Here is a 26519-nt window from a genome sequence, read left to right as displayed (position 1 = left end):
TGGTACACGATATTGAACAGTACACACATGAACATGTCATACTTCTAAGTAACAAGTAACGTCGAGTAACGGTCAATTCGTTAGAACAAAGTCGATCGAAGTAGTGAGGATAAATTCTTTAGATGCGAATCTAAATCGATATTTGGAGCACCGTTCGAACGTCGATATCGATACCGGAAAATAAAATCCACGATTTTCAGACTCGACACGCTCGTTCAAGGATACCCTTTCCAAAATTTACCATCGCATACGTGTACTTTTTTTTTATCCGCGTCCATGCAGTTTTACATACAACACGTATACATGTACGCAACACCATACAATTCGCAATTGCTTATCAACTTTAATAAGGAATACCTTTATTTTCCTCCAAATTTTGCTGTTTTTCAACAACTACACAGGCATTAAGTGTCGGACCCATACACCAGCTGGTTAAATATTTACGTAACAACCATAGGGATACAAGAAAATATCGCGTTCGTAACGTAGTTGCAGATAAAATTATGCGTACGTATGATTAGAATTGGTAAGGGTTAACGTTCGTTTGTTCGTTCTTTTGGCGCCAACTGAATTTTAGTCCTTCTCCCTCGTCCGTCGATCGCGTGTAATCGATCAATCGAGAACGCGCGGTTTATCGACGTGAACGTTATCAATAACGAGAAAACGATCGTTCGCCTTCGTCATCGTTTGCTTATTGTCTGTTCACAATAGCAGCCATCGACGAGTTATTTGCTAAGATTTTGTTTTCAATTGTTTTTTTTTTTTTTTTGTTTTTTTACGCGGTACAAATATACATCGAAAAGCATTGCGCTGGCTGGAGTATACTGGTTCACGATCGAAGCTCGATATCAATATGGCCGCTGAATTCGCGCGCGAAAGTATTAGGAAGCGTATCGGGTCGATGTTATCGACGTATGAGTGAATTATATTGATTTCGCGAATTAACCTGGATGAATGCTATTGTTTGATCGTGCATGTTTGTAGGTGTGTGTGCTCCGACAAGATTCCTAACGACGGAATTGTTTTTGCGGTGATCAACGGTGAACCGTCGTTTCGACGTCGGATTCGCAACTACTTTTTTCGAGAACAGCAATTTGAATAGCAGCGGATCGACCGCGGTGCCATGTATCGTGGTAAGTGTTTCACATTAGGTCTGCAAATTAATTTTCGGCCTTCGGTAACGATAACGTATATTTATGAATAGTCAAATTAGATTTTTGGTATTCGAAATAACCTTCATTAGGAATACGTCACGATCCTCCCTATAAAGAAAAGATGGTTCAAGGAGCAAGTCGCGTAATAGAGAACTCGAAGGAAAAATTGCGTTGTTTGGACAGTCTATCCAAGTCCCTAATTTTTTTATAGGTTATTTAATGCGGAGGCCGAGAATTAATTTGTAGACTTCGTATATTATATCGTACGCACGCGAAAATTTAATCGAAAGACGATAGACGTAGATCCTTCGATTAGCAAAATTGAAGAGAAAAAAGATAGGAAATGGCGAAAATATTCCGCGAATAGAACGAAAAAAAAGCCAGGCGAAGCGTCATCGATTAACGATAAAGTTGACTCGAAAAAGTGGGGGTGTAGCTACATTCTGCTATAATTGCTCCTTAAATACACAATTATGTACGTCCTCTATATTTACAGAAATCTGAACGATCCTTAGCGCGTATACATCTTACGGTACATTACAACGGGGATAGCAATAAATACTACGACGATGCAACGATGGCGAATCGTCGTTTCTTGGTGCGATTCTTTACCCCCTATTAACATGACGACGCTGGTTTCTTTCGAACGTCCGGTTCTGAAAGTCGCTCGAGATTTTCATATTCCCCTCCATGCACACGATGCTTCGCGATTTCCTTAAATGTACACGGACGCGGCGAGCGTTCGTTACGAATTCGCAAATCGAATTGACTCGCGTTATTTACCGGGAGTAGGTGTGTCGTGTGACGCCACCTTGTGGATTTCATCGAATTCGCAACGGAAAGCTGTACGCGTAATATTCCCCAAGCTCGATTTCCAGCTAATTGGTTACAATTTTCTGGCCATTGGAACTAGGATTATCGTTCCCGCGAGAAAAATTTCGTTCCGATGGATCCCTGGCGCTATTCTAACCTATGATATTATATCAGTTAACATACCACAGATTCAAATTTTCTACTACGCTACTCAAATATAATTTCGTTTTATATTTCATATTTACGTATATATTCCACGGTTCGCATGCATTTACTATATCTGCGCAAACGACTCGAAAGAGTTATGTATTAGCACCTTTGTCGAAACATTACGGAAGATGTCGCCCCCTGTCTTATAATATTCACGTACATTTGCAGTAGCTTAGGACCAGAATGAACATACGTACAGACAACTTGGCCTTGGTTCATCGATCGATTAACAGATACAGTACAGTCACCTTATCGTTTAAGGTTATAGAACTCTTTATACGCAATTGTTTCTACTCTACGTATCGAAAGACACACGTACACGATTTTTGGCTACCATGCTTACTGAACTATTACTGAAACGTGAAATACATTTATATCGTTTTAACGAATACTCTTAACTTGTTCGAGATCCAACGCGAACAAACAGAAATTATAGGTTAATCGTTCCCTGGCTAAAGTCTCCCGCCGCGAATTCACACAAAGTTTATCGTATGATTTGCTAATTCCACGAACGCATCGACGCTATCCTATTTACCGTTTATTTCGTATCGAGAGTAAGACGAAAGCTTTTATTTTATACATAGAGAGAGAGACATAATGTCCAGAGAGTATCGGAGTCGGGGCATTTATTTTTTTTTATTACTATTCGTTAATGGTAAATTCGCAAGTTGTTCTTCGACCGTCGCGACTTTGCGTAACATGTTAATATATTTTCTTCTTTATCGATTTTGTTCTTTAAACATTCGAAGAACGCTTCATGATGCCTGATCGCTCTTATGCGCGTGGTTTCCCTGCAGCCATTCAGGGAATCCAAACCAGGCGGTTCTTCGTAACGACGATCATAATTTTGAGAGAATTCTCGTCGCGAACGGCCGAATATTTTACACGGCTTACGGTTCGCAAGCGTACACGAACTACAACGAATGGATACCGACCGAGCACGGTGTTAGAAGCTGCGTATACCAATATGCACTTACTCGATAACATTTTGTCGACGCGTACGACTGTTGAACGCACACACTTATTCTTTCGATCTACCGCTACACGTACATATGTACAATTTCCATTAGCTAAAGAAAACTTTATTATCGTTCGGCGTTACCGCTCGAACGTTTTCAATGGTCGATGAAATTTTACGCGGCATTTCGCACATCACGTTTGCTAATGCGTAATTCGACCGTCGAGGATAAAGAAAAAGTCACGTGATCGTTTCATCTGTTCGTGCCGACGTCTAGTGTTCGTCGAGCGTTCGATATCTCGCGATATAATAATGTTAACGAACACGGAGATTTATCGCCTTACGGTTTCGCTAATAACAACGGAAACAAGTACGGATAACCTATAAACAACGTGTCGTGACACAGGGTGCGTGGGAGATTGCTAATTATATTTAACTCGTTGTTCCATCGTGTTGAGATTGCCAAGTAGGGAAAACTGATGGTCGGGAAGCGGGGGCGGTTTCCTTTACTGTTCCTCTTCCTCGTTCTGGTACGTAACGTAGCGCACAGACGATTTCTCGCCGATTATCAACGACTGAAACGCAACCAATGGTAATCACGCGCGTTAACCTTACCGACGTTTCGCGCTTTCATCGAACCATAGACGAGCTATAGAGTAGACCTCTCACCTAATGTATTTTTTCGGCCCATTTTTATTATCATTTTTATTACCATTTTCGTGTCACTCGCAACATTACCAACAACTTACACAAATGAACACGAGAGAATTTTTTTCTCGAAAGTGCGTAGGATTTCGAGGGTATGTGTAATGATAAAAAATGATTGTAATTGCCCCTGCAATCGAAATTAATTTTTCCAGAGTGATTTGAAATTTTTTGTTTTCCCCGAAAAATTAGGGTTCTTATCCGAATTTTTTTCTCGAAACTGCGTAGGATTTCGGGGGTATGTCTATTCACCAAAAATGATTGTAATTGACCCCCGCAACCAAAAATAATTTTTCCAAAATGATTTGAAACTTTTCAATTTCGCCGAAAAATTTAGGCACCTACCCCTTGTCGATTTTTCTTAAAAATTCATTTTTTATTTTTAGTAATTTTGTTTGACGCCCTACAGAAAAATTGTCTAATACTTTTTTGTAGGTACCCATGGGCTCTACTTCGGAAAAAAGTTTTATTGAAATATATTCACTATTGTAGGTGTTATGGTCGTTTGGAAATTGCGTTTTTTGATGCCCGTAAATGCTAATTCAGTGAATAGTTTCTCAACTGACCGCCATCCAAGAGGTCGCTAAAATCACCTCCGAATTGTGAGGTCGGTATGGCAGTCAGATTGGGTCACGAAAGTCCATACGGTGAAAGGTCAACTCGTATACCTCGAATGAATTACCTTCTTTTCTTCCTTCGTGGGCGGTGCTCTCAAGAAGTACATCAGCGGAGCGTAAATAAAGTTCAGAATAGCGATTCCAAATAACATCCATTCGAAGCCAATAGTGTTGACCAATGTACCGCTCAATGCAGGACCTGAAGAATCGATAGATTTTTATCGAACCGTAAACAGTTCGAGAAAACGAGTAAAAGACTCAATTAATCTCATTCGAACGATCAACTACGACTTAATTGCATTTACTGTTTATTTATTAAAAGCATGTGTTCTTTTTATCTGTTACTTTTCTGTTGTTGATAGAACATTGTACAGATGTACAATTTGGTGTTAGGTCTGGGTTAAGTTTTTCCATTTATAGGTTAGATTTTTTCATGTACAACATTTTAGGATTTATTTGGTATTGTAAATAAAATAGCTTACAGCGACAGTAATTGGGTCTTTTACCCTAGTTGTATATTCGTTAAACATGAGAATAAAATGGGGGTAAATATACTGTGTCCCTTTGCGTTTAAATCAGGGATAAATGCATTTGAATGATTTTCTGATTTAATAACGAAGACGAATAACACTATATTTTATTCATTTTTACGCGAACGGATGATAATATTATTTAAAATTTGAATGTAACGATATTCAAGCAGGTCGAGCTCAAGTCTGTTCACTTCTACTTGCAAGAAGCATCGGTGGTTCAGTGGTAGAATGCTCGCCTGCCACGCGGGCGGCCCGGGTTCGATTCCCGGCCGATGCAATTTCTTTTTTTCCCTTTGAAATGAAATTTTTTAAATCTTTTCGCGTCTATAAATTCCTCTACGATGGACACCGGTTTTATACAATTCTCGGTGATCTTTTAGCATGTAAAATGTAATTGTTTTCAGAGAAGAGGGCACCGATAATTAGATAAATAAATGAAATTAGTAAGTGGGGGGGTAAGTATTGTTGAATACGTACCGATAGCGAAACCTAAACAGAACGCAACGTCGCCTATAGCGTAAACGCTTCCGTAAACGGCGCTGTGCCTTATGTCCACCAGGTACCCTAATTCGGGCATCATGGAACTGTCCACCATGCCTATAGCGAATCCCAAACCTGCGTTAGGCACTATCAAGTGATCGATACTCCTGGCTAACGGTATCTGTGGGCACAGAATGGTCGTATTGTACGAAGGTGGAAAGAATGGGAGCAAAAATGGGCAGAATTATTTTCGAATAGAATTGTTTATATTTTATTTATTGTTCGAAGTTTTGTATACGAGACGAACATCACGTTCGCGAATACTTACACACATCAAACAAATGCCAATGACGACAAGCCCGATCAGGGAGGCTAACCATCTGCAACATAAAAATAATATTAAATAAATCGAAAATCGTGGCTTGAATATTTCTATTTTACCAATTGTCGAGGACATCCCTAGAAAAACTGACATTAGAGTCAACGCGTTAAAAATAAATATTACTTGTATAAATTTTAATCGATTTTAATTTTCACTTTTCGTAATATAAAAAATATCATTTTGTATACATGTGAAATAATGTGGAGAAAAACGCGTTGAAAGGAAAAAAAAAAATTAACGCCCGAACAGGGACTCGAACCCTGGACCCTCAGATTAAAAGTCTGATGCTCTACCGACTGAGCTATCCAGGCGATGAAAGTGACGCTGGTAATGGCTTGTTAGCTATTACAGCGGTACAATGAGCAATCTTATTAATTCATCTAGAGAAAAGTTTTTTAAATGATAGAAATTAGCGAACATTTTCGGTGTGAATGATAAAAAAAAAATATGGAATCTTTTTTTTAAACGAGACGTTATCAAAATCGTTCGATTATTTGCTGACCTGCCCATTCTGTGCCCAAGGGGTCCAAAAAGATTGGTACCGATCAGATAACTGATGCTCGCTGGCAAAAACGTGGCACCCTGTTTCCATCTGCTCGCACCCATCGTGTCCATCATCCAAATCGGAAGACTAGGCTCGAGCATAGCGATACCCATGTTGGCGAACGTAATAGCGCCTGAGCGACGAATTTCCATTAGTTTTTTAAAACAATAATTATTTTATTCTCATTTAACAAGCAACGAATCAACAGTCTTTTGTCTTTTTTTTTTTAAGTTCCCGGCAGAGTTGGGCATTATATTCGCGACTGACGGATAAAAATTTTAGGGTCACATACTCATAAAAAAAGTTACAATTTTAACGAGAAAATCTAAAATTGTTATTTGTTATTTGAATAGGAATTTTGCCCATTTTGACGCACCAGCGGCCAGCACGATGTAGGGATCGGTGACCAGTGCCTTTAAAGATGGCGGATCCGCCTCGGTGTAAATGACGGACGGTTGAAGCACCAGAAGTTGTAGAACTGAAACATTTTCTCTCTGTTAGAGTAGGATTTTTAGGGTGTTAATGGCTACTTACTTCCGTCGCCAAGAGCCAATGCCGATAGTATCAGAAACGGAGCCGATTTTCCCACGAATTCGTACATAACCCCACCAAATGGTGGCCCAATCAGAACCCCGAGGGCCAAACCACCCAGCGCGATGCCCATTGCGTTTCCCCGTTCTTTATCGTCTTGATATCTCTCGGCCAACATACCCATACCTGCAAATAATACATCTCTATTATTACATTCAGTTTTTCAGTTTGCATCTGTTCAGTTTCAATAGTACGTTAAATTTTAATTAGATCGTAGTTAAATGGACCAAAAGAACAGTTCTTCCCCTACTGCTAGCGTCGCCAGCGGGAAAATAGTGAAACACAACTGCTAAACCTGCGCAGGAGCTGTTCTGCGCAGGTGTAGTAGTCGAGTTTCATTGTTTTCCCGCTGGTGGCGCTAGTAGTAGGTGGGCAAGCACTCTCTGGCCCATCGTAGATCCACATTTTTCGCTATGCACACAAATACACATTTCTACTAATGGATGAGGCTTTATTATATCTATATTACTAATTAAAAAGATTTTAGTGCAGATTTTAGTCAGGGAATTTACCTGACACGCTCGAGCATGATGACCCAATGCCTTGCAGGGCCCTCGCCAGGAAAAGAATCCCATAACTTCGCCCGAACGCGAATATCAGCGTGGAGAGGAACATGATGATGAATCCGGTGAACATGGGGATGCTGTAGCCGATTCTGAGAGAACAAACGCGACGATCGATCGAACAACAACGGTAATAAATATTCTCATCAACCCCTTAGCTTACAATTACGTCTCAGAGGCCAAACCTTGGTGTCGCTTTTGGCATTCACAGTTGGAAATTAAATCGTAAGGGTAGGGGTTAACACTTTACCGACCGGTAGCGGTTGATTAATCGGCTATCGGTCGGTAAGCGTTGGTCGGTAAAAAAGTTTATTAATACGCTATCGGTCGGTAAGTGTTGGCCGGTAAAAAAGTCGATTAATAGGCTATCGGTCGGTAATGTGTTAAGAATGCACTTCACAGGGTCTTTTTTCTAGCTATAATAGAGTACTTACTTGTGGGTTAGAGGGCCAACGATGGGATTGGCCAAGAGCTGCACGAAAGCCTTCGAAGCGAACATTATCCCAACCGCCACCGTCTCCTCCAACAACTCGCGATGTCTCTGCTCCTTCTCCTTCATCTCCGCTAAACTACCGTTGTCACCCGAGTTCTCTAAATTGTAGAAACAAACGCGAAGGGGCTTCGTTGGTAAAGGATTTCGAAACTGCAGGCTGATAAAAAAATTGTCAAGTCGAAAGACTCTGAATCATCGATCGTTTACGAAGGGCGTTTGCAGTGGGTTAATCACTATACTGTGGTACTTCTGTGGTTTGCAGAATAATTCAATAATTGAATCTCTTACCGGGAAGGTCGATAGTGGACAGGGTGCTTGGGTATAGAAATTCCAGCTGAGCATCGTTCGATCTGTTCGGGGCGCAAGGACATTTCGGTGTGGTGGTTAGGCTACCGGATGTAGTGATCGCAGGTTTGATCGTGGTAGCCAGCTGAGCAGCGGTCGTTCTTCCAGAGCCACTAGATTCGAGATGCTGGCTCAGGGTCGAGTTAGGATGCTTGATGTCATATAGAAATTCCGGTATAATGGGCACTGCAACGAAAACGATTTAAACGAATCTCCTTTTTTTTTACCATTATTCTCTCTTTCTTTTTCTTTACAGAATTAATTGTAATATTCCTTATTTTAAATTTATTATTCTATATTTTTTATTAATGAACTTAATTATCATGATTATTGTTCCTATAAATTCAATGTTCTTTTTCTTTTCTTCTTTACAGAATTAATTGTAATATTCGTTATTTTAAATTCATTATTCTACGAGTTTAAATAAAATATGCAAATACGCTTTAATTGTTATTAGATCGATAGGAAACACGTAGGTCGGTGATAGGTGAAGTAGCTACTTTGCAAGCTCTGATTTCACCGTGGGGGTGTAACTCAGTGGTAGAGTGTCTGCTTCGCATGCTGAAAGTCCTGGGTTCAAATCCCAGCACCTCCAAACCGAGATCAATTTTTTTTTTTCTCGATTTTCTTTCGCCGTCCGCTGGCTCGACGCGGAGCTATTATTTTCAGAGAAACGAAAATGTTTTTTTTTTTGCAGCTGTCGCTTGCATATATATTTAGAGCGCGCGCTCGCGGCGCCTCGATATTCCCACGAACCTTCGTTTCGATCAGGGAAATTAAAGTTCGACGAAACTAAATGCAACGTGTTCGCGTCTTATTTATTGCAGATGGACAAATGTTTATTTTATATCACGATAAAAAAATGTGAAAATGCAAAGTTTCTAAGCAAATCTATTTAAAAATTATACTAATAGTTACACGTATAAATTCTTTTTTACTCTGTATATTTAATTTATAAAAACGTTTAATTGGAAGTGTTTATTTGGACTTTGAAAGTAATATGTATATGCTTGAATTTCAAATAAGTTTTCTTTTTTAAATATCAACTTTGTTTTAAAAGTCAGGATTGATTTTGAGATAAACAGCTTTCATGGATGAAAATGGGGTCAAAGTAAAATCGAAAACTGTTATTTAATAAAAGATGACAAAATCGTAGAAGAACAGGTTCGAGGGAAAGTGGACGTCGCGTGTAAATGGGAAACGAAGATCCCGGATCGTTTGAACGGTCTCGAGCGCATCTCATGATTCGTTAGCGCGCATAAGGAGTAGCTGTTTCGTATACGCTCCATAAATGTATGACCACTTATCTGGATTGCCGTGAACGCGTTGGACGTCCCCTCGCGTATATTGTGCTCCCGACGTTTCCAGAGGGACCGGCTGTAACGCGTGCCTCGTGAATTAAACATACCGCCGCAACGGTAAAAGAAATCAAAGCACGCCCTGAACACTCCCGCCGAGAGGGAAAAGTTAAAAGCTGGAAAATACGAGTGACCAACACCCCCTCCCAGGTTGCCACTAGCTTTTTCCACGAGCTTCCTTTTAGCATCGCGAACGCGTTCCTTACGGTCCGGGGAGTCCCGATCAGAAATTTGATTGCCGTTGCAAGTGGTTAGGGTTAAAGGGGTGCAGCCCTACCACCACCCACCATGCCCCCCAACTCTGAAATTCTTTCGATCATTCGAATATTCTGTCCCTTCCATGTAAAATATTTATTAGCTTCAAAAGGGTTTTCGAAAAATTTTTTTTTTTTCCATTATTGGAAATGAATATTCCTGGTTTTAGATTTTTTTAAATTTCTTATAGAATGTATTTATTACATTTTTTTATAGAACGTTCTATAAGAGAATTTTAAGACCGATAGGAAGAGGCGAACATTCTCGCTAAATCTATTATTACGAAATGTAGGCTAAAGACGTTCCCACGCGTACAGCGTTCTACTTACCGACCGTAGTTAAAAGCATATTGTCTAAGAGCAGAGCAATGGCGACGATCACGAGAACCAGCCTCCGCGATTCCCGACATCCTTGCAGCCAACTGCTCCATTCTCCGCCACCCATTCTCGCTCTCTGCTTCCTCGATTCCCTTTTCGTCGACTAACCTGCAACGGGAGATCCAACGACAGATCGTTATTAACCTCTTAACGTTCATATTTTTCGGGTCGTTTGAGAATCATCAGTTTTCTTTATTAGACTTGTTTCTAACGAGCTATATAAAAATGTTGTATCTAACGTATGATTTGAAGGAAAATAAATATTGTCATCCCTTAAACCGTCAGATTAAACAAATATCGTTTTTCAAAGCAGCAAGACGTGTACCAATGAATCTGCTTATTATCCAAGCATCAATCCATTGCTCTCGAATCAATTAAATTCAACAGAAATTGCTAAGGAACAGTGTTTACGAGTTCTCCAACTTTAAGAACGGAACCCGTTTAACTGAAGTGTTTCGTAAACCTACCTGAATATTATCCAAGTATCAATTCATTGCTCTCGAATCAATTAAGTTCAACAGAAATTGCTAAGGAACAGTGTTTACGAGTTCTCCAACTTTAAGAACGGAACCCGTTTAACTGAAGTGTTTCGTAAACCTACCTGAATATTATCCAAGTATCAATTCATTGCTCTCGAATCAATTAAGTTCAACAGAAATTGCTAAGGAACAGTGTTTACGAGTTCTCCAACTTTAAGAACGGAACCCGTTTAACTGAAGTGTTTCGTAACCTGCTTATTATTCAAGTATCAATCCATTGTTCTCGAATCAATTAAGTTCAACAGAAATTGCTAAGAAGCAATGTTTACGAATTCTCCACCTTTAAGAACGGAACCCGTTTAACTGAAGTGTTTCGTAACCTGTTTATTATCCAAGCATCAATCCATTGTCCTCGAATCAATTAAATTCAATAGAAATTGCTAAGGAACAGTGTTTACGAGTTCTCCAATTTTAAGAACGGAACCCGTTTAACTGAAGTGTTTCGTAAACCTAGCGTTATATATTTATTATTCAACCGCAAACCGTTGCATTTGATTTAAGATAAAATTTTATTTAATAAGGTGTAGATTCCTTATCGATCTCAAGAAAGAGGGGGAGGGGACGAGGGTGGAAACCGATCGGAGTAAAATGGACAGTGGGGATTGGGTGTATTGTGCCCCGGACGCGACGTTTGCGTCGCTCGCGCGAGAAATCTCGAGGACTATTTTAATTAAAGCGACCTGGTTCGTCCCCAAAGACGATCCCGTCGATTTCTCCGCTGCGTCTCGATCACGTTTCAGCCCTTAAAAGGGATCGAAGGAATGTCTTTCCTCGACCTTGCGAAGAAACGCCGCCATTTCGATCCCGTCGCGGCGATACGCGGAATCGAACTTCCGGACATATTCGACCACTTTTCGTCTTTGTTCGTCGAGATGGAGGACGATCTTTCCATCCCGCGAGCTGGAATCACGACCATAAGACGCAATCATCCGCGATTCTTGCTTTGGAGCGTCGGAGAGACTGCGTTGAAAAATATTAGGTCACGTGGATTGGTAGATTGCGTCTACTAATTCAAGCTGGTTACGTTAAATAAATATCTACTCGTGTTGGTTGCGGGTTCGAGTCTATACGCGTTTAAAAGGGTGTGTAGCGTTACTTCTAGGAGTCGCCACCAGAGGGCTACGCTCTTGTCTCTCTCACAAGCGTTCGACTTTCCATTTCTAGATAGGGTGTTCGGCCACCCCTCGAAAAAATTTTAATGGTAGATTCTAGAGGCCAAAATAAGACGAAAATCAAGAATACCAATTAGTTGGTAGAGGCTTCGTTAAAAAGTTATTAACAATTAAATTCAAAAATTTCAAATCGTTCTGGAAAAATTATTTTCGGCTGTAGGGGTCAATTATAATCATTTTTGGTCATTACACATATCTCAGTAATCCTATCCAGTTTCGAGAAAAAAATTCAAGAAGGTGGTGAAATTTTTCGACAAAATTAAAATATTTCAAATCGTTCTGGAAAAAATATTTTTAGTTGTGGGAGTCAATTATAATTATTTTTGGTGAATAGACATACCCTCGAAATCCTACGCAGTTTCGAGAAAAAAATTCAACAGATGCCTAAATTTTTCGATGAAAATAAAATTTTTCAAACCCTTCCAAAAAAATTATTTTCGGTTGCGGGGGTTAATTGCAATAATTTTTTATGAATACACATACCCTCGAAATCCTACCCACTTTCGAGAAAAAAATTCGAGGTGTGAAATTTTTCGACGGAAAAAAAAAATTTCAAATCGTCTTGGAAAAATTATTTTGCTTTGAAACATCCGAGAGGCTGTGTTAAAAAATATTAGAACATCCAAATGAGCAGATTGTTTATTAATTCAAACTGGCGGTTAAACAAATAGGGAATCTACTTAAAAGGATGTAAAAATGTGCCCCCTAAACTGGATTCTCGTCGTCCATAAGGTCTCGAGGGTTAAATAAATATCATGCAATATTTATAGAAAGGTGTTTTTCGAGTAAAAATGCCCAACTTTCCTACAGTATGAAGAAAAATCGGGAGCGGAAGTGGTGTGTATCGTTCGACGAGCGATCATCGACGTTTCGAGGGCGTATCGTTCGATGCACGGGGCTATAGAATTAACGGCATTAATTAGGCGCTTTTAATGGTATCTGCCATGGTCTCTCGCGCGACCATTCCGCAGCCCATACCCTCACCGCTTCTCTTTTATTCGTAATAACTCGATTACCCGATGCTTTTAGCGCGGCTAATTTTCGCACGCTCCCCGTGAATAGGAAACCATTAAGGCTGTCGGAAGCGACGCTCGACAACGATTCGCCCCCGCCCCCCTGGCCTCCTCTTTCGCCAGCTTATTAAGAAGCGCTTTCTCGATTTTTACGAAACCTACCAAGAACTCTGGATACGACTCGAGCCGTGATATTTTTCGAGAATTTTCGCCGGGTCACGAAAGCCCCGAGGACGCCACCTCGTCAGTTTGCAAGAAGAAGGCCCCAGAATACTGTAATATATCGTTTACAGAATCCGAGTAAAATTCTAAAAGCATTTGGAGTCTCAGTTTTCAAAAAATTCCAGTTCGATTTATTAAACCTCTTGCTACTTACTCGTTGTCGAGTCTCATATATTAAAATGTTTTATTTATTTTTATTTTGTTCAACAGATTTTTTTACATTCACGAGGCATTCGTAAAACAAATCTAGTAATTTCCGTGACCCATTCCAATTTAAACAAAATTAAATAGCGAAGGTTTGGAAAACTGATGTGGACATAAATCGTATGTCGAAAAACTGTATTTCGATAAAGTTTGCTCGGATAAGGTTAAATCCACGGAGGTGAATGGAAGGGTGTTCATTTTATCGAAATTTCTGCGCAGACGTTCGGTGAATTTTTAGCCACCCGAGTGGTCCAGCGGAGAGTAAATTTGTCGATTCGACGAAAGTCCATCGTAAAGATTATATTTGGCAAGGCAGATATTTCCAATATTTCACGTGATGTTTGCGCGCCCCGAGAATAATGCTCCCGCGGGGGTTGGTTTAGCAAGATAAGTCACCTTTGACTTTGGTCTTGCTAGCCCAACTGTACCGTGCACACCCCTCCATCACTCTGCCCGCCAGTTCATCCGTCTAACCACTCGTCCGCTTATCCAACCTTCGGCTATCCCTTGTGGGGTGCGATTCTACGCGCGAGTACACCCACCTTCCTCTCCTGCGAGCTGGAGAACGTTAGACTTTGGAACACGTCCTCAAAACCCGGACAATATTTCTATTTAGAAACAAACGTTAGTCCTCCACTCGTCAAACAGCAACTTAAATTACAATTTCACCATTTTTTTGCATAAGGGGTGTTCCATCAACCCTGGGAAAAATCATAAAAAATCATTCTCTTTAAATAATAATTGATCTATAATTTTTGTAATTAATTTTATTTGTAGTATTTTTTTCAAGATTTTTACAAGTATTTTATTGTATATTTATGTTTGTGGGCACAAAAAATTTGCTTATTCAAAAGCCTGTATGTTATAACATATTGAAAGTAGGACGAGTATACTAGTCTTGGCAGCGAATGGGTTAATATTGGACTTCTTTCGTACACAAGTTTGCACAAGAAAATATAAAACTACGTTTAACACTTTACCGACCGATAGTCGATTAATCAACCGCTATCGGTCGGTAAGCGTTGTCGGTAAAGAAGTCGATCAACCGTCTATCGGTCGGTAAAGTAGTTAATATTTGGGTGGACGCAAAGTAAACAATTTTTCTTTTGTAAACAAGTTTATTTTTAATATCGTAGAATCGTGGTAACTCAAAGATCGAAGTTATGGTTGAGATTGATAAGGCGGCCGGGAGAAGTGGGAGGGAATAAGAGAATCGGCAAGTGCGCGGAGTGGGAAGCAATCAGCATTTTCCTGAAAGCCGGGTCGGTCCCTCGGGTGCGTGCATTATTCTCGGAAAAGACCGGAGAAGATTTTTCTCTTGCCACTCGTCGGCTCCCCGTTACTTTGCTTTTTGCTCCTTCCGTCATGTTTCATTCTCTTATCTGTTCGGTAATTACGACGAAGAATGACCGCGAGCAGTTCCGTTTATCTGCCACGAGAAAAGTCCCTTTACCTGCTCCTATTGCCTTCTATCGCGATCCTTCCTTATACCCTGTCGCCGCGGCTACTTCTACGCTCGTTCGCCCCGAGAATTCAATTTTCGCGACTACATTTTTTCTCCATCGACCGCAGGGAATCGTCGAAAGAGAAACCACCAAAGCAATAAAACTCGTTCCGGCTCCTACAATTTATTTCGATACGATCCTCCCTCGAACTCGTATTTTCCTACAGTCGATAGCTAACTATCGGTATTCTAATTTTATTTCGTCTTGGTGTATTTAAAAATGTCTATCAGCCAAAAAGTTTGCGTAAATTAAATAGAATTTTAACGCATTTTTCTGCTCGATAACCTAGCTGTTGACGCCATATTAAGTCCATCGTTAAAAAGAGAAGAAACAGTACTGTTGAATTTTATACAGCGTACAGAGTTTTCCAACGAAAACAAGGGTGAGACGGGAACGATTGTATAAAAATAGATGGTTTAAAATTATCAATGAATAAATCTGTCCCTAAGTTCGTGCTCGATAAGGTCCCACGGACCATGAAATCGTCGATCGTGCTTGAACGCCGTGGTGAATTTTCGATAAGTCGCGATGGAGGATGAGGGGGGTTGTACGAATGCCTGGAATCGATGTGGCTCGAGTGCGTTATCGAGGGATCGTCGGTGCTGTCGAAAGGGTTTGACACGGTAGTGGTTTTGCGATTGACAGTTTAGCTGGCTCCGCGTTGATGAAGTGACTGCGAATCCAGCAACTCATCCGACCTCGTTATCCCGATTCGATGGACGTGTACGTACGCGTTTCCACCCTCCTCGTTTTTTTTATCCCCGGCAGCGCCCTCCCACGCCCATTTTCCCCGTTACGCTCGTACCAACCGCGATTATATCCCAGATACTGGTGACCGAAGTAGGGAGGGGGTGTGAGTCGAGCTAATAGAAAAATCGTGTCCACCGTCAACCCGCTCGATTTATCTTAGAATCGTGGCGTTTCCCTGCTCTCGACTCGAGTCACCTCCGGTTACAGACAATCCTTTCCGTTCGTCGAAAACCGAGTCGACCCTCGCGACGGCACGTGCCCCCTAACTTTGGAGGGAAAGAGGCTTGGAAAATTTACGGAACCCTTTCCATTCGAATACGAACGAAATAACCGATCGTTGCAAGTAACAAGTAAGTTTTACGCCTCGAAAATCAGATATCGTTAACTGGTTACTGTAATACATGTTATGTCGGGTATATTTAGCTGCATTTAATCCGTAACAATCGTTAAACGAAGATTAAGGTTATCGAATGCAAAACGAGTCGTAGACGATTTAACGTTTCGACGCTGGCGACATCTCGCGTCCGCGATTCGGTTTGTTAACCTTGCAAAAACGCGACGTAGTGTTCGCGAATCGTAACTTTCACGTGGAACGGACACGAGGCACAAGACGTTGGTAAATCACCGGTAAGAATGGTTTTAATACGGTTACAGCGCGCGAAAACCGTTCAGAGGAGTATCCGGCGAGATCGGATTCTCGACAAGTCTCGAAGTTAGTTCGAACTTTGGGAAGCAATTAGCGCCACTGAGACCGAACAGCCGGAACGGGTACGGTTCCGTCTAGTGAATAGGTTAATCGTATCTTTGAGAGATCGAAACTTTAACGCGGTTCACAACCCGTGGGGGCCCCCTCCGTGGATTTACGCGATTAGTCGCGTCAGATCTCTCGAGCGTGCTCGGCTTTGCCCGGTGCGTCGGGCTGGAACGCTAACTAGATTTCGCACCTTTTCAAAACTTTCCACGTCGTCTACAGCTCGTCCCACGCAACAGTTGTGCCGTTTACGGGTGTGTTTACAGCCGAGGAACTAACAGCTAAGGTACAAGCAACCGATCGTTCCACGTCCGCCACTAGTTTACCTTCATCAGTAATATTTACGTTTAGAATATTAGTTTATTGAACATTGTAAACATGTACGAATCAAATGCGTGAACAATAACCGTGTATTATTAACAAAGTTTATACTCTTCGATATCTAGGTTCGGAACCTAACCTGTAATTAAACCAAAGTGTAGGCATCGACTCATAGAGCGCGCTCGTGTCGATCAACGCCATTAACACCATGGAAAATAGGAGCTTCTCGCCTCGTGGAAACTACACACGATTTCAAACGAAACTTTCACGGTTTTTTCAGGAAGGTATTTATGAACTTTTGTTAATTGCTCGGTACTGTTGATTGCAATACTTTCTTGCTGACGTGTACAAAGATAAACGGAATTAATTTAACAGTGTAAATATATGCAAATCAAGTGCGTGAACAATAGGTAGAAAAATAATAGTATATTGCTAACCTATAACTAAACTAAAGTGTAGGCATCGACTCATAGGGCGCGCTCGTGTCGATCAACGCCATTAACACCATGAAAATAGGAGCTTCTCGCCTCGTGGAAACTGCACGCGATTTCAAACGAAACTTTTACGTTTTTTTCCGGAAGGTTTCTATGAACTTTTGTTATTTCGATGCTCGATACTGTTAATTGCTATAATTTCTTGCTGACGTGTACAAAGATAAACGGAATTGATTTAAAAGAAATTTATTTTTCGGTAAATCGACAGATTGGAGTCTTAAAATTAATGAACAGTAAGTCCCAGGTCGATGTCTTTAACAGATAATATTTCAGTTTAATCCTAAGCGCGAACGGTAAGTAATATCGTGCCGTGGGGCACATGCACCACTTAGCTGGAAAAGAGGATTTTCATCGCTGTAGAATTTAGCTTCTCTAATTGGATATTATAAAGGGGAGGATTATTGATCGTAAGCTGAAATCGTGGCATTGCAAAGAACGCGAATTTCGGTGGGAATAAGTGCACCAGAGAAAAGTGGGGAACGATGATAAATAAATTCCTGGTAAAATAGTAGAAATTAATAGAAATTATTTTCATTTTGTGGTCGTCGACGTAATTCTTAAGCTGTACGATCAAATAATGTAATGTACCAAAGAAATTAATAGATAAATAGAAATTAATAGAACTCGAATAAATTAATAGATAAATAGAAATTAATAGAACTCGAATAAATTAATAGATAAATAGAAATTAATAGAACTCGAATAAATGTTTATTAATTCTCTTATAGAAAACTACGGTCGATTTAAAATCCAGTCGAGCGACTTTTTACAATTTTTATCGGAATGTATGCAATTGTTTCGACCATTTCCGGTAGCTGTAGCGTTAAATATGAAACTGGATTTGCGTGGACGTCGGTTTGCAAACGAACCGTACGATTCGACACCGACGAGTACGAGAATAAGCAAGATTGAAAGCGACAGAGCGTGAATGGAGGAGGGCAAAAGTCAGTCGGAGCCCGGGCGTGGAAAAAAAGACACGTTTAAAAGGCAAACTGTTGCTTCGCGCCTCAACAAGTTGGCCGACAAAAGGAAACGATTAGACGGCGAGCGATCGATTCGCTGGCTGGTCGTTTCCGTTGTCCCGTCGAGAGTAAACGATTCGCCAACGATTTACGATAATCGCTGCCCCTCTTTACCCTCGCTGCCCATAGATCACCGATCAATGGTTTTCAGACTTCTTATAAGCCATTTATAGATCCAACCATGTCGATATAAATACGTGGAACGTAACGGCTACGATTGTAAATAAATATTTGTACCTAAATGTTACGGCTATTTATGTTTCACTGATTTCCCAATCAATGGAACAATCAGCTTCGTAGATAATATTAATAGAAATTCAGAATCTTTTCACAATTAACCCTTCGATGTAGGATTCAATTCCAAATAATTTTTAAAATACGATATAATTTTGTTTGAATTTGTTTATACAAGAAAGAATAGATTTGCTTTACGAATACTTAGTGAATATAAGAGAATAGTCAATTTCGTGGATAATATTAATAGAAATATAGAATCTTTTCACAATTAACCCTTCGATGTAGGATTTAATTCCAAATAATTTTTAAAATACGATTTAATTTTGTTTGAATTTGTTTACACAAGAAATGGCCACGAGAAAGTATAGATTTGTTTTAGGAATATTTAGTGAATATAAAAATGTGAAAAACACCCTTCTAGAATCGAATACCTCTCCTCTTTTTTTAGAAAATTGAGAATTTTTCTGTGCAAAAGATTTATGGAGAGGAAATTCTGATTATTTTAGTTAAACATGAAATCGTTTCGACTGGTTTCATTAAACCACCCCTCAGGGGCGCAACCCTTAGTTTGGAAAGCACTGACCTAGATGAAAGGCACTCTTTTCCGTATGTTCGTATTCCGTGGCAGGTTCTCGCGACAGATTATCTTCGCACTGGCACAACGCGACGCAAATATTCCGTCGCGCGGACACGTGACGACAAAGACTGGCGATGTAAATCGTTACAGAGACTCTGGAGCCATCGTATCCGCGAGATAGGCCGATGCACAGTGGGTCAAGTATTTATTAGTAACCGCGGCAATAATAATTTCATTAAAAATAAACGAGGCTTTTTACAATAGAAAACTATTAATTCTTAAGACACTTAATTATTTCAATATACAGGGTGTTCGGTCAACGAAGGGAAAAATTTTAATAAGGAATTCTAGGGGCCAAAACAAGTCGAAAATCAAGAATATTAATTTCTCGACTGAGATTTCGTTAAAAAGTTATTAAAGTTTAAAGTTCCGCCAGTTATGAATTTTTTTCTCGAAAGGGCGTAGAATTTCAGGGGTATGTGTAATGACCAAAAATGATTGTAATTGACCCCCGGAACTAAACATAATTTTTCCAAAACTATTTGTAAATTTCCTTTTCCTTCGAAAAATTTCACATCTTCTCGAATTTTTTTCACGAAAGTGCGTAGGATTTCGGGAGTATGTGTAATGACCAAAAATGATTGTAAGTGACCCCCGCAGCTGAAAATATTTTTTCCACAACGATTTGGAATTTTTTTTTCCGTCGAAATATTTCATACCTTCTCGAATTTTTTTCTCGAAAATGTGCAGGATTTCGGGGGTATGTCTACTCACCAAAAATTATTGTAATTGATCCCTGTAACGGAAAATAATTTTTCCAAAACGATTTGAAAATTTTATTTTCCTTCGAAAAATTTCACATCTTCTCGAATTTTTTTCTCGGAAATGCGCAAGAATTCGGGGGTATGTCTATTCACAAAAAATAATTGTAATTGATCCCCGGAACTAAACATAATTTTTCCAAAACGATTTGAAAATTTTCTTTTCCTTCGAAAAATTTCACATCTTCTCGAATTTTTTTCTCAAAAGTGGGTAGGATTTCGGGGGTATGTCTATTCACCAAAAATGATTGTAATAGACCCCCGGAACTAACCATAATTTTTCCGGAACGATTTGGAATTTTTTAATTTTGTCGAAAAATTTCACAGCTTTTCGAATTTTTTTCTCGAAAGTGCGTAGGATTTCGAGGGTATAGAATAAGAACGAGTTTAAATCCACTGTCGAGGCATTGAAATAAAATTTTTAACACTTGAAGAGTCTGGGTAATCTTTGACCCAATCCACACTTAGTCCACTGGTGATTTTATACACTATCTAGTTGTATCGAGCATTGTACGATTCGGTATCTACTCTCGTTAAAATCCCTAGTGGGACACGTTCGTTATAATCGACACTTTAACTGCGATGTATACATTGGGAGGAAGAGTGAGAACGTTAAGAGCGATCGAGAAACAGTTGAATACTTAATCGTCGGTAACTCATTAGTAATCCGAGACACTCTCGAGTCGCGTGGATATAATGCAGAGGCTCGATCAGAGAACGATTCGAGAAACCAACCAGGATAACTTTGCGAGAGAATTTACACTGTTTGCCCTAAAAATTCATGCATAAAACAAATAAAAATAAAAAGCACACTTGGAGGCTTTCACAGCAAGGATTCAAACATGGTTGCTATTGTATCAGATATTTAAAAGTTATGTGTTATTCATAATTTTTGATAAAACTTGTAAAAAACTTACAAGTACTTACTCGACTGAATTTCGGAAAATTTACCATAATTTTCTATAAGAGAACGAACAAACACTTGTTTCCATTGCATTATACTTGGAGTATCTATTAATTTCTTTGCTAAAAATGAATACACTATAATTGTCGGTGGTTCTAACGTTAGTTGCAAAGGTTACGGGATGTTTAGGTTAGTATATTGTGCAGATTACGTAGTTTCGAGGTTCCCTAGTAAGAAACGAAAGAGTTGACCGTCGAGGCGGAGGACGAAGGGAACTCGATAGCTCCTGGAGGAAAAGACGCCATTCGAGGGAGAAAAATCTTGGTCGTCCGGGGAGACGAATCGTCTGGTAAAAATCGATCGACGCCCGCCTGCATCGGTATTGCGTCAGGGACACCGACGCGACGACGACGGTCCCCTCTTAATTTCGAAGCGACGCTAGCTATCCATGATCCACCGACGCCGTGGAACACGAGGAATGGAAATTGAGGCGCGACATCCGTGAAACGAGCCGATTCAATACAAACAGGAACGCGAAACTAAATTACGCCCTTCGATGCCGTTTAAACGAATTTACGAGATCGTATCCGAGCCTCGTCTACGTCTCCCGGATACTACGATTCTTGTTTCACTGGCAACTATGGCGATCGTTGCAAAATGATATTAGTCACGATTCATTTTTGTAACAACATCTAGAGAAGAATGTTTAAGTAACTGGTTTCTAAACGAAACGATAGCAAGTTATAATATATAGTATTAAAAAAACCCTAATAGGTCTCTTCACTGTGGGGCTTCGTTTTCGAGATATTTTCGGTAAAGAATTTTTTTCTCGAAAGTACGTAGGATTTCGAGGGTGTGTGTATTCACAAAAAATGATTGTAAGTGACCCCCGGAACCAACAATAATTTTTTCAAAACGATTTGAAATTTTTTTTTCAATCAAAAAATTTCACAATTTGGTGAATTTTTTTCTCGAAAATGCGTAGGATTTTGGGGGTATGTTTATTCACCAAATATTATTGTAAGTGACCCCCGGAAACGAAAATAATTTTTTCAGAACGATTTGAAATTTTTTTTTCGTCGAAAAATTTCACAATTTGTCGAATTTTTTTCTCGAAAATGCGTAGGATTTCGTGGGTATGTTTGTTCACCAAAAATGATTGTAATTGACCCCCGTAACCGAATATAATTTTTTCAGAATGATTTGGAATTTTTTAATTTTGTCGCATTTGTCCATCTACTCGAATTTTTTTCTCGAAAATGTGTAGGATTTCGAAGGTATGTCTATTCACCAAAAATGATTGTAATTGACCCCCACAACCGAATATAATTTTTTCAGAATGATTTGGAATTTTTTAATTTTGTCGAATTTGTCCACCTACTCGAATTTTTTTCTCGAAAATGCGTAGGATTTCGAGGGTATGTATATTCACCAAAAATGATTGTAATTGACCCCCACAACTGAAAATAATTTTTGCAGATTGATTTAGAATTTTTTTTTTCGTCGAAAAATACACAACTTGTCGAATTTTTTTCTCGAAAATGCGCAGGATTTCGGGGGTATGTATATTCACCAAAAATGATTGTCAGCGACCCCCGGAACCTAAAATAATTTTTCCAGAACAATTTGAAAATTTCTAATATCCTGTATATGTATAGGGTTTTTTGATACTAGATATATACCATAACTTGCAATTTCGACGACAATAAGGTCCTCTTGCGAGAGTGATCGTGGCAACGCGTTATTAAAAATGAAATGAAAATATGAATCCAATGAAATATTCACGATTTCCAATTTCCACTCTGGAAATAAAGAAAAGACGATCGCAACGTGGAGAAATAACATCGCAAATTGGATCGGAAGTAGAATTTTTAATTCGCCACGGACAAAGGAATTGTCAAAATGGAAACTGAAAGGGAATAGTAAGGGGTGGGAAACGAGGATGGTAGGGGTGAAACGGGTAAAGGTGGTAGGTGGTGGGGTGAAAAGGGGGAGAGGTCCGAAGGAGAAGGAGCCTTCTCGGTTACCGGGTCTGGCGATCGGGTAATCGTATTATAGTCGGTAATTACGAGACCGCTCGCAGTGGTACAGGAGAAGCCTGTAGCTCGGGCAAAGTACCGGGCAGGGTTATGCAGATTGCTTTATAACCTTGTTACCGATCGCTCTATTAACGTCGCGAGCTTGATACCCGGAGACTCCCTTTCGCCAACGGGAAAGGACGCGCGAGAAAAGACGACCCAACGAAACAAATATACCACTTCCTCTTTTCTTGCAGTCGAGTCCTCACTGTCACATTTCTTCCAAAGAGATTCCAGCAACACCTGGTTGTACAAACTCACTGTTAACTCGAGTCCATACTGTTGCAAGTATCCCTAACGCAGATTGGTGCAAGAAATTGAATAGTAGTAGGCTGAGGATAGAGATTCGAGCAAGACTTTGATTCTTTATAACTTGGGGACCTTAAGCTAACCTTTTACACGACTGTTGACCACTTGAATCCATCCCGTTGCAAGTATCCCTAACGCAGATTGGTGCAAGAAACCGAACACAGTGTTTGGATGAGGATAGAGGTTCGAGCAAGACTGATTCTTTATAACTTGGGGACCTCAAGCTAATCTCTTACACGACTGTCGACCAGTTCATCCTGTTGCAAGTATCCCTAACGCAGATTGATGCAAGAAACAGAACACAGTGTTTGGATGAGGATAGAGGCTCGAGCAAGACTCTTTACAACAAGATTCTTTACAACTGGGAGACTTCAAGCTAACCTTTTACACGACTGTTGATCACTCCATCCTATCGCAAGTCACAGATTGGTGCAAGAAATCGAACAGTGGTAGGCTGAAGATAGAGGTTCGAGCAAGATTTTGATTCTTTACAACTTGGGGATCTCAAGCTAAGCTCTTACACGACTGTCTACCACTTGAGTCCATCCTGTTGCAAGTATCCCTAACGCAGATTGCTGCAAGAAATCGAACACTGATAGGCTGAAGATAGAGGCTCGAGCAAGATTTCGATTCTTTACAACTTGGGGATCTCAAACTAACCCCTTACACGACTGTCTACCACTTGAATCCATCCTGTTGCAAGTATCCCTAACGCAGATGGGTGCAAGAAACCGAACACAGTGCTTGGATGAGGATTCTATAGCCTCCAAGTGTGAATATTACACAATAAAATACAGTGACTCATATTTGGAAATACAATACTGCCTCTTTTCTTGCAATCTACTGTAAAATTCCGTACGTGGACGCTTATATCTGACTTTGTTCTTAAGGCTGAACAAACTCGAGTGTATTTTGAATTACATAACAAGTTGAGATCTCAGGAAAAAAGGTGTAATTGTAAAGATCTTTCTCACGAATCTCGTCGAAGCTCGAAGAAAAATGGTGGAACCGTTCGTTTTCTAATCGCGATACGCACAGGCCCCAGAACGATAAATTAACGTTTCCCCGGAATAAAGTTTCTTGTACCATCGCGTTCCGCCATTCTTCCAGCCATCGTTTGTTCTCGACAAGGAGAACGTGGTCGTTGGGCGGTCGAGCGATCTCCAGGGGAAAGACGGACCAGACGATTCGAGGCAGAAGCTGCGAATGACACGCGGAAATGAGGGTACGGTCTCGAGCACGAATTCAAACCCGACGAATCTCGATTACGAACAAGCCGGTCGCGGCGGAAATTCAACGGAAAGGAATCTCTCCTCGAAAGGGCAAGGTTTCGTACCCCGTGACGAGAGCCGGAAAGAAAAGGGCTGAAGCGAGGGAAACGGCAGGAGGATCGAAAAAGGGACGATCTATCGATCGGAGATCGCGTAGCAAACCGATGTGTGCTATTTTCCCTTCTTCGAATTTATCGAAACGGGATGTTTCGATCCTCATTTTCCCAAACCGATAGTGTAACGTTTCTTAGGGTGTTCAGGTACAGTAATATACTCAAGGATATTTTAAAAAAATGTACCTTTTACCAGGGAAAAATAACTATTTCAGTCTACTCGAATTTTCAACTCTTTGATTAATTTTTAGTACAATTTTTAGTCCAAAAAATTTTCTCCCCTAGCAAGACTCGGTATTCTCAACAATTATGGAATAGTTTGAAAGAGAAACGTGTATTGGATCTTGGTATATCAAGGGCTATTTCGAACATTAATCTCGAGAATAGAAAAATGTTCTTTGTATTTTTCCAACGTTGTCAAGGAACTTTCACTCGTACACACTCGGCGAAATTTAAATACAGTTCCACGAAATGGTATACAAAAAATGGACACGTCCTGATAGTAAATCAAAATTGATTATAAAGACGATCGAATGTTAAAATATCTGTTTTTTGAATTAAAAGTAGTCTCAATCAAATATATCGAAAATCCCATCGAGAACTTTGTTTATATCCTTCTCTAAAACTCTTTAAATCGAATCCCACCGTAGTCTTACGATCGAAGAAAAGTGGATAACGTTATTTAAATGCAATCAACTTCCTAGTTCGTAAAACAAAACCAGAAACAGTTCACCGTAAACGTCGACATCGAGAAAACAATTTCCACCGTTCAAAAGAATCTAAAGACCTCCATCGAATAAATTGCCCCGCGAGTGGTTAATTTTCGCGAAAGAAAAAAAAGTCTAGTGGTACCACGTTGATGAAATAATTGGGTGATAACTGGTCGTCGCACAAATCGGGAGCACAAAGTCGTTCTTACCTATGCAGGAAGCGACGAGGCTCGATGGTAGACGGACGATCGTTCGGGAATCGTCGTATCGGTGGCCGACGATGCGATAAACTGGACGACGAGGAGCAGCCGTGCTTCCAGGTGGAAGCGCCGCAGCCGATTGAGAGCGACTAGAGCGGTAAGGGTGCATCTCACCCCGATTTTTCCGGCTCGAGGCCGTCGCACTCTCTGCCATCCGCGTCCGCGTCCGTTGTCCGCGACTCCGGCTCGTTTCTTCGCCCGTCCTCTCTTCTCGATCCTCCCGAAGATCCAGAGCAACGCGGGCAAACCGAAAGCGCATGGTCCATCGCGCCTCCGGATACCCCCACCACTACCACGCAACCCCCGCCCCCTTTTAACGTTTCGACGATCCCTTTCTCACCCTCTTCTCTGCCCTCTGTTCCCACTTACACCACCCCCCTCCCCTCCATCCCTTTAACTTTATCCCTGCGTCCTGGGTCCTGCGACTCCTCGACTTATCGTTCCCATTATTAGCTTGCTAACTAAATTTCGACGCTACTTTGAATATCCGATAGCCTCAAAAACTCCAAATACTCGCTCGATGCAAAATTAATTTTTTTTCATGTTGGTTTATTCGATAGTTTTCATCCTCAAATAGATATTTTTTCGTCATCTTTGAGACTCGTGGAACCGCCTCGCGACTTGTTTTTCACTGAATATTCTTTTCTCGAAGTGGTAGAGATTTTAGAAATCGAAAATATTCGATTGCCTCAAAAACTCGAAATATTGGCTACATGCAAAATTAATTTCTTTATTCGATAGTTTTCACCCTCGAATAACTCTTTCCTCGTCATCCTTGAGGCTCGTGTTATTTGAGCTCGTGGAGCTCCTTTTCGACTTGTTTATCACTGAATATTCTTTTCTCGAAGTGGTAGAGATTTTAATAAAT

At 40.3% G+C, this 26519-nt stretch overlaps 2 protein-coding genes and 3 non-coding genes across 8 annotated transcripts in view; 3 read left to right on the top strand and 2 right to left on the bottom strand.

Annotated features, from left to right (window-relative positions):
- LOC122405482 (E3 ubiquitin-protein ligase RMND5A) overlaps positions 1-26519 on the top strand; it is a 33161-nt gene that overhangs the window by 3033 nt on the left and 3609 nt on the right. For 2 of the 4 annotated variants that reach the window (XR_006259772.1, XR_006259773.1), the window contains exons 8-9: positions 985-1133; positions 7537-7680. The gene's annotated coding sequence lies outside the window, so the exon portion shown is untranslated. Of the gene's footprint in view, positions 1-984; positions 1134-6749; positions 7016-7536; positions 7681-26519 lie in introns of those variants that run through there. The other 2 variants (XR_006259775.1, XR_006259774.1) reach the window with 2 other exon arrangements.
- Positions 3138-25820, bottom strand: LOC122405481 (synaptic vesicular amine transporter). The gene is made up of 12 exons (XM_043410270.1): positions 25601-25820; positions 10331-10486; positions 8332-8574; positions 7985-8141; positions 7500-7642; positions 6931-7113; positions 6773-6874; positions 6355-6529; positions 5799-5850; positions 5468-5651; positions 4523-4656; positions 3138-3710 (listed from the first exon to the last, which is right to left on the bottom strand). The coding sequence occupies exons 2-12, from the start codon at positions 10443-10445 to the stop codon at positions 3642-3644; spliced, it is 1557 nt and encodes a 518-aa protein (XP_043266205.1). The 5' UTR covers positions 10446-10486; positions 25601-25820; the 3' UTR covers positions 3138-3641.
- On the top strand, positions 5197-5267 carry Trnag-gcc. The gene has a single exon. It is a non-coding gene; the product is annotated as a tRNA-Gly (tRNA).
- Trnak-uuu lies at positions 6091-6163 on the bottom strand. The gene has a single exon. It is a non-coding gene; the product is annotated as a tRNA-Lys (tRNA).
- On the top strand, positions 8912-8983 carry Trnaa-cgc. The gene has a single exon. It is a non-coding gene; the product is annotated as a tRNA-Ala (tRNA).

The sequence above is a fragment of the Colletes gigas genome, unplaced genomic scaffold (genome assembly GCF_013123115.1).
Source record: "Colletes gigas isolate AHSC1104 unplaced genomic scaffold, ASM1312311v1 Colletes_gigas_Sc00004, whole genome shotgun sequence".
In the NCBI taxonomy this organism is placed as follows: Eukaryota; Metazoa; Arthropoda; class Insecta; order Hymenoptera; family Colletidae; genus Colletes; species Colletes gigas.
Note: the sequence above shows the minus strand (reverse complement) of the source record. Positions and strands in the feature narration are given on the sequence as shown.

What these genes read in the sequence shown, in the direction of transcription:
- LOC122405481 (XM_043410270.1), bottom strand. Translation starts at nt 10,445, where the DNA reads ATGGGTGGCGGAGAATGGAGCAGTTGGCTGCAAGGATGTCGGGAATCG. An exon ending in GTTGGCCCTCTAACCCACAA is followed by an intron (nt 7,643 to 7,984) that starts GTAAGTACTCTA and finishes TTGTTCTCTCAG; the next exon opens with AATCGGCTACAGCATCCCCA. An exon ending in CTACATCGTGCTGGCCGCTG is followed by an intron (nt 6,530 to 6,772) that starts GTGCGTCAAAAT and finishes TTCGTCGCTCAG; the next exon opens with GCGCTATTACGTTCGCCAAC.